This window comes from Sarcophilus harrisii, chromosome 1 (assembly GCF_902635505.1).
Source record: "Sarcophilus harrisii chromosome 1, mSarHar1.11, whole genome shotgun sequence".
In the NCBI taxonomy this organism is placed as follows: Eukaryota; Metazoa; Chordata; class Mammalia; order Dasyuromorphia; family Dasyuridae; genus Sarcophilus; species Sarcophilus harrisii.
This window is the reverse complement of record NC_045426.1, coordinates 507,767,287-507,775,974: the sequence shown is the minus strand read 5'-3', so window position 1 is coordinate 507,775,974 and position 8,688 is coordinate 507,767,287. Positions and strand designations below refer to the sequence as shown.

The following is an 8,688-nucleotide window of genomic DNA, read 5'->3' as shown; positions in this document are numbered from 1 at the left end:
TAATTTAAATTGAGAAAGTAGTATGTTAGAGATAGTACAATGTCTTAGGAAGAACACTTTACATGGAGCAGGGAAACTTGTGTTCAAATTCTAGCATGATTGCCAAATTGGTCATGTGATTTTGTTCTTCTAAATCTCTTTCCTCATTTGTAATGGGGATAATTATTCATAATATATACCTCAAAGGGTTACTATGAAATAAGGGAAAAAACCCTTTATCAAATACTTTTTAATGGGGAACTAATTTTCTTAGAAGAAGGCTATAATAATGTGTGGAAAAATCAGCTTCCCTTTAAATCACAAGAGCCTGGCTAGCTTTCTCTCTTTTGTAGTTCAATCCCTACAAAGGGGGACAACTTCCACTTCACCCACCTCCTCCTCTTAAGATAGAAAAGATGGAACACTATTTTAGATAAAATACTTCCCTCTCCCACCTCTGCCCCACACACCTCATCTACACTACCATGGTTTTTCTGAAAAGTGAAGGGGGAGAAATGAAATCCCAGAAATATCAGAAGAGCCTTGGAAGGAATAAGTGAATGAACACTTGTTTCTTTTGCAGTTCAAGTTATTCAAGGCAAGAGGGTTGGGCCAGAGCGGGGCAGTGCTGCCCACAGAGTGACAGTGCAGGCTGAGTCAACAGGAATGAGGTCTACAGTGAGAATTCCTTTTTTGGAAACCAGGCAAGCCTGACTCTTTCCAGGAGTGTTCAAAATCCTTGGTCAGTGACGCAATCCCACAACGAGCAAGTAGCCCGAGAACAACTGCTGCTTTAAGGATTTGAAAGAAAACCGGGGCAAAAAAAAGTTTTAAAATTCCATACTTATTTTGAGAGAATGAAAAGAAAAAAAGTTAGACTTATGTACTTTTCCCACTGGGCTGCCCTGTTATCAAAAGAACTATTTAAGTATTTAAGCTCTGCAGCAATATAGACTTAATGACACAAAGAGATTTTAGACAAAACTGTTCTTTTTTTTTTTTTTTTTTTCTATTTATACTAAAAGGAAAAGCTCTTTTTCTCAAGAAGTTAGGAGAAAAGATTAGAAAGAGGGGGACAGGGTCAGTGTCAAAAAAAAAAGCAAGAGAATTCTTTATTACTTATTACATTTAGAATGTATATGTGTAGAATGGTTTTCAGAATGATTATTCTGAGTTATTTATTTTTTTATACCCCCAAATGGCACTGCCACTCTCAAAAGAATCAAACACTATCCTTCCAAAAGATTAGTCTAAAAGAATTAGACCTTACTGTTTTCAGAACTATGTGATAAATAAAACTCTAGACCAGCAGAAAGTTTGGGCAGTGGGGGCACAGGGGAGTACAAGAAAGTCTTTAGAGTAAATATTGTTCTACCTAAGTTTATTTCAGCTATCCTTTGTGATAATAAAGCAGAGAGGGAAAAATAACTCGTACATCTGCCCCTGTTCTTTATTATTTTTTTTTATTTTAATGTTTCAATAGGGATCATTGGATGTTTGTATGCCCAGTGCCTAGCACTGGTACTAAAATACTAATAAGCACTAATCGACTACTCGATTGATGAAAGAGGAAAGGAAATAATAAATTGATGTTATGGGTGCTGTGAGTATTTGATGGTGGAGGGCACCTAGTGGTGTTGCCAGAGGTATAACCACTCTGACCTGGCTCATTTCTCTGATTTTTGCTATTTATAGAGCACTCATGGCTTAACTAATTAATTAGCTGGCTAAGGGGTGCAGTATGTTTATTTGGCCATGAAACTATGCTCCAATTAAATGTGAAAAACCCACTGGCTCTCTTGTTTGCTAGCATGCAAACGTGCTAGCCTAAGGTTCTGTGGAGATCTAAAGATCAGATCTGAAAAATCCCAGAACCAAACCTTCCTCCCAAATAAAATAATTAGCACAAAATACAATGGGCAGCTAGGTTTTGCAGTGGATAGAGCACTGGGCTTGAAACCATAAGTTTAAATCCAGCCTCAGATACTTACTATCTGTGTGATCCTGGACAAGTCACTTAACCTTGTCTGCCTTAGTGTCCCATTTGTAAAATGAGCTGGAAAAGGAAATAGCAAACCACTCTAGCACTTTTGCCAAGAAAACCCTAAATGGGGCACAAAGAATTGGAAATGACTGAAAGGACCCAACAACAACATAAAATACAAATCACTTTGAGAAGAGGAAATGTGTCTTATCTCTGCTTTTCAAGTTTCCATTCCTTGTTTGGGCCCTTATTCCTTTCATTTCTCCCTTCCCCCTTGCCTGAATTCTAAGGATTTGAAAATTTGCTTTTTGCTTAACAGCCATGTGACTTATTGAAACAATAAGAGACCATAGAAAAACCAAACCAAAAAACAAAAAGCCTTTCAAATAGCTTGCTTGTGGACTTGTTGCAACTTGGATCAAACCCTCTTCCCCCCAGCTCCCCCCCTCCCCTGTACCTCTTATTAGCCAGTAGAAGGGAAGAGAAAAGAAGAGGAAAAATTCAATCACTTTTAGGTTTTGCCATCTTTTTCTTCAGCAATCAATCTAAGGGAATGGGAGAAGGGAAAGACTGGATTTGTCCCACTAATAGTACCCTAGCCAGGGTATCCCTACTAATCACCTTGCCCCAGTTGAGTACCAAATCCTACTTTGTTTTGTTCTGCATCTTCTCTGCCCATTTCTGTCTATTCTAGGTCTGTCTTCTCAAGGGACTCCCACAGTATTCTCTGAACATTCTCAGTTCTTCCTTCCCTCTGACTTGAGCAGAAGCAAGAAGGGTACCTTCGCACTCAATGGCTCAGAAGGAAAAATCCAACAGGGGCTCTGGATGAGTGTTTTTTTATACCTTAAGCCAGAAAAACTGATATTAGGAAGTCTCTCTGAAGACAAAAAGAAATTAAAAATCTCAGGATGCTGGAAAATATAAAACTCAACTTTCCTCAAGCCTCACAAAATAATTGGTTATTTCTCAATGAGGAAAGTAATAGGAATATATAACATTGGCCGTAAAGAATTCCGTCCATAAGTCATGTTTAAAATGAAATTTTTCTAAGAAGCTGAGAAACTGGCAAACTATAACTGCAATCTTATTTAGGTGAAGATAATGCATGTTTAGTTCCTCAGTACCCATTAGACACAATACTTCTGCCAGCTCTTTATTTCTTTTATGGCATTAGCAATCTGGATTGAAGACCAAAAGTACTTTTCCTACATTTGCTTGCTTAGAGATGAGATAGTACATAAAAGCCAACTCTCAGAAACACACAAACAGATATCTAGAGGGCCCTGCCTACTGCAATAAGTAAGCCACTAAAGCATATTTATTGAGTAGTATATTTATTTAGTCCTCTTTGTAGCAATTCACAGAGGATAGCTTTTCCCATTTTCAGTCATTGGAAACCCACTATGTTTACCCTTTTTTCCAGGCTCACTTCTGCATATCATCCCTTTCATTAGCATAAAGAAATTTCCTAGAAACAAAAAGCTGACCAGAGCTAACTTTTATCTGAATTATTAGTATTGAGTAGCAGTGGCCAACTATCTGCAATTATATGTCATTTAAAAGTTAACATTGAGAAGGAAACTAAAGGAGCCATCTACATTTCCTTTAATGCAAGGCACTGTCCCCCTACTGGAGCCACCCCTTGGTTCTTGGTTTCAGAGGAGGGGTAGAATCATCAGGATTGTCAAGCACACGTAACATGTAATTTCCAGTGTAGATGAGAAATTGTCCAGTGACTTGGGCAGCATAGGACATAAACCTCAAGAAGTGCCTAGAAGACAGAAGAAATAAGTTTAAAATAAATCAAAAAAGGCCCAAAGATTTCATCCCTAAGCATTTTAAATTAGGATAGAAAAAAATCAGTTTTCTACTTCTATATCTGGCTCCATTGTCCCCCAAGTGGCAATATGAGGGTTGGAAAGAAGCAACAGTTTCCAACAGGAAAGAAGTCTATTCCCTACCTCTCCTGAACTTAACTAGGTTATAATTAGACAAGACACACCCCTTATCTAAGCCCTGATTTGAGTGGAATGCCAAGCTTAAACACGGAATAGCACCTGATATAGTTAGTGCTTTGAGTCATTATTTTTCAGTAACTTTAGAATATTATGGCCTATGGAAGGGGGAAAAATTAGTCAGGATTTCATTGCCTGTATAAAGGGGTTAGTTAACTTATTCCATTCAGGGTAATCAGTTACCAACTTCAAGGTAGTCCTTAGAAGTTAGTTAGAGCTTCTTAAGATTAAAATCATGCTATCTTGCCTAGCACTTACTACAGATTTTAGTATTAAAAAGAGTTCTTGTTTGTTAAAAAAAAAAAAAAAAAAAAAGTCTTCAATTTTTGTTCCTATGGATTTTTTTTTAAAAAGAGTTCCCCCTTCCTCCCTTAACTTGTGTCACAATCACAGCTTAGATAGCCAGGAATGGTATAAACTTCTTATGTGTCTTCACTTATGGGTGGAAGCTCTTCCAAACCTGTCTGAGATGCCACAGAGTAAATTATTGCCTTTTGCCAGGTGCAGCTTTCCTAGGGGCTTGTGCTCAAACAGTTGCCCAGAGCTAGACAGCTGGGCTGCTATCACAACTCCCTTAGCTGTTGTGACTATTCAGTGAATGCTTGTTGCTTCTCAGGAGGATCATTTGATCTTCCCGTTCATTTGAACTAATGAGAAGAAATCCTTAAGTTTGTCTTTCAGGGAAGTCTTTGCTGGGAGTCAAATTGCAGCAAGATGCTATTATCCATCTTTTACTTGCTTCAAGCCACCTTATTGCTGCCTCTGCCTCATTACTAGCTACATATAAAAGGAGTGTTGTTTTTTTTTTTTTTAACTAAAGTGACAAGAGAAATTAGACTAAGCTTTTTAATCTGAAGATTAACTGATAAACCTATTTGGCTTTTATTATTTTCTTAAGCCATCTTCCTGACCTGTTCTAGTGCACTCAGAGAGGGTAGTTGTAAAATTTGTTATAGGAAAAATACAGAAAAGCAATTTATTTCTATTTCTCTCTCTCTTTTTTTTTTTTTTTTTTTTTTTTTTTGCCAAGGCAATTGAGGTTAAGTGACTTGCCCAGGCTCACAGCTGGGAAGTGTTAAGTGTCTGAGATCAGATTTGAACTCAGGTCCTCCTGATTTCAGGGCTGGTGCTCCATCCACTATGCCACCTAGCTGCCCTGCTGTCTCTTTTTGATAAATAAAAGCAGGCACACTCCTTCTCATTGAATGTAGAAGGAGTGATATCTATATAGGAATTATCAAATCTTTGTATAAACTTCCTAGGGGCCCTGCTGCTTTAGCTGCCTTCCTAGGAACTCTCTTCATAGAATCCAGTAGTCATAGGTCGGGTTCCTTGCATGGAAATCAGTTCATCCAACATTCATGGAAACTCTGGTGGAGTAAAGATATTCAGAGGTCTCTTAATCCTTAATTATAGCATCTAAAATCAGAAGAACCACAAAGATCATATAATTCTACTTCCTTATAAAGAATCTCAAATTTAGAAGGATAAATGGCTTTCCCTTTTATTAAGTGAATTGAATTAATTGAATCAAGTCAGAATCCACCAATTCCCAGCACTCAGTGATGTTTTTGCTATAGCAGTATTTGATAATAATATTGAGAATCAGCGATTATACACTTTTGATGTCAATATACAATCTAAAGTAATTAAAATAAACTCTGAGGTTAGACTAAAGGCTCTTGTAACCTGCAGTCAATCAATATACGTTGTTCCTCATCAAGCCCCTACTGTATTCCAAGAACTTTGCTAAGCTCTGGAGTTGCAAAAGAAGGGTAAAAGACAACTCTCAAAGAGTTTACAATCTAATAAGGAGATAACATACAAACAACCATATACAAAAAAGATTATACATTGGATAAACTAGAGATAATTAACATTGAATACAGTAGCATCAAGGAAGACTAGAATGGCTTTTTGTAAGAAGAGAGCTCCTAATTTAACAATCAATAAGCATCAATTTATCAGACCAGTTAGTCAATAAGCACCTATGAAGCACCTATTATGTAACCAGCACTGTGCTAAGTGCTGGGGAATATAAAGATAGACGAGTTCTTATCCTCAAGGAATTTGAGACTAGGAGAAGTGAAACACCATTTGCTGTTGGAATAATACACGGAGACATTTTACTTGTTTACCTCAGCACAGCTTTGGCAGATGTACATTTGATGTCATAAGTGACAGAGTACATCTCATACATGGTGGCTTTCACGTTTAAGCATCCAAGAAAGTCTTTGGGATTCATCTTATATAAATCAAAAGTGACTCTTGCAATTCCAGACCTTTTTTGCTTCTGAGTAACATATTTAGGACCCTGTTATGAGGAAAGATAATTAAAATAAATAAATAAAATCCTAGCCAAACCAAACCTTGTTTTGTAACTTTTTTTTTAGGCTGGCTTCAGGCTTCATTGAAGCCAGTGTAAAATCTGATGCTCACATGGTGCTGCTTACACTAAGGCCTATAATTTAAGCAGAACTATTTGATTTAGAGTTTTGAAAAATTTGTGTCTCAGTCCAATGTTTGTACCACTGGGATTAGGATTCTGCTGCCAGAATTTTAATAAGACAAAGTATAAACTTAAGAGTTGGATTCTGTAAATAGAAGAGATAAAATATATTGGAATATACTTATAGGTTTGCAAGTTGTAACAGATACCAAATAGCTATTTGATTGGATCTTCTGGCTTTACTCCTGACAATAAAACACTTCATCATTCATTTTCAATTGAGAAGTAGTCAGCATTGTTTCTATTTTGGAGAAGCAGTCAGGCAGAAGATGTTAATGTCATATTGTTATCAACTGAGGTGGAATGAGGTTTAAATGGGTTATCAATTTAAAGCTAGAAGTGTTCTGGGTTTTCAAGTCCAATTCCTTTGTATTTTGAGGAAATGAAGATCTGGGGGTTAAGAGGTCACATAGGTACTAAGTGGCAAAGCTGGAATTTCAACTCAGGTCCTTTGACTTTAAATGCATTGTTGTTCTGCATCCCTTCCCTCCCCCTCCCAAGTAAGCACTGTATTAAAAAAAAAAATTCTCTGCCTGAGGCAGAGAGAAATATTGTGCAAAGCTATAACATAGTCAGAAATCCGCATTAGTAAGGTTTTTCAGACCAAAATATTTTAATTCCATTATTTAAAAATATTATCAACTGTTTTTATTTCATCCCTTTTTTCTTACTATTTTTCTATTTCCATACACACAGAGTTTTTTTTCCTAAAGTCCCTGAGCTTCATTTTACAGATCAGCAATCTGCTAGACATAGATGATAATCCACTCCTCAATCATATTGCTTCCTCAAGGATAACTGAAGATTGGCCCAAAAGTTGATGTGGCCTGTTTTAATGGCCCTCACCAGAGGGCTTTCAACTAAAACTTAGGGTTTCTTTACTGGTGGTCTAACATCCACAAAAAGAGATCCGAATTAGGACGCAGCAAAGTCATAATCATTGCACACCTAGATACTAAACTCTAAGCCATTAGGGTTTATATAAATAACCATTATGTCTGCTTGGAAAAGGAAGCTGCCCTAATGGAATATAGGAAGGAAATAATTTATTTGCACCACATCCCAGATAACTGACACACCATAGCCTAAAAACCCTGGAGTTTATGGATTTGTTATTTATTCCACAAGGGGTAAAGAATGTAGAAAGCCATCTTCAAACCACATGTTTTCTTAAAAGACTCCAGCTAGCTACCTAAGTCTTCATCCTTTAGTGGAGGAAGACACCTAGTGGTCACATTATATATTACAAATAGCTGATTTTGGATCACTCATTTATAAAGTGTTTTTTTTAAGGGTTTAGAAATTATTGTGCCTTTTAAAATTTTTTTACATATCATAGCCATTTCTCAATATTCCTCATCCACTTAAATTAATTTAATATTTGCAAAAATAATATCTTTACAACAACCTTAGGAAATAGGTTATTATAGTATTATCTCCATTTTCCAGATGAGAAAAGTATGAATGGTTAAGTGACTTGATTATGATCATACAGATAATAAATCTCTTTGAAGCTGGATTGGAATCTAAAAAATGGATGCTGCAGTGGATAAAGTAGAGGTGAAGTGTTGAAAAGATCTTGCTTCAAATCCCATCTTGGCTAAATCTCTGCCTCTGGGATCCTGGTCAAATCACTTAGTTTTCATAGTGTTCTAGACAACTCTCTAAGACTATAAGTTACAAAGGAAGTTGCAACTTGCACTGGTAAAAAGTTTCCTTATCTGGCAGTTCTCTCTGCCAATGAAATCATAGATTCTGTCCTTATCACTAAGCTATTAAGTCTCAAAACAAATTCAGTGAATGTCTCTATTAGGAGGAGTTGAGTATGCACTTTAAAAAATTCTTTAAAAGGAAAAGGGCAAAAACCAAGATGATACCTGAGATCAGTATAGTTGAAAATTAAAAAAAAATTAAAAAGATAAAAGAAAATCAAAATCTGTTTTGATTTGTTTAGAACAACCCTTCCATCCACACCTGTCTGTTAGGTAGACAGAATGGATAAAGAAAAGCATGTTCAAAAGAGAATAAGTGATTTATTCAAAGTCACACTCCTAGGAGAGTCATGATCCCTGGTTACTTGCAACTCAGTATCTATCACTGTGTACAATTCTTTCCCTTAAACAACATGGAAAAAGTACCCTCAATTTTGGAATTGATAGGCTTTTATTTTAAGCAGGGCTGGAAATCATCTGATGGAA

General features: G+C 36.5%; 1 protein-coding gene across 1 annotated transcript in view; it reads right to left on the bottom strand.

The window, feature by feature from the left end:
- Positions 1-3,283: 3,283 nt before the first annotated feature.
- The window catches only part of CIDEA (cell death inducing DFFA like effector a), a 28,679-nt gene continuing 23,274 nt past the window's right edge, over positions 3,284-8,688 (bottom strand). Inside the window, exons 4-5 of the mRNA XM_012541562.2 lie at positions 6,120-6,295; positions 3,284-3,737 (exon numbers count right to left, since the gene is read on the bottom strand). Coding sequence (XP_012397016.1) covers positions 3,593-3,737; positions 6,120-6,295 — 321 coding nt within the window. The 3' untranslated portion in view covers positions 3,284-3,592. The remainder of the gene's footprint in view (positions 3,738-6,119; positions 6,296-8,688) is intronic.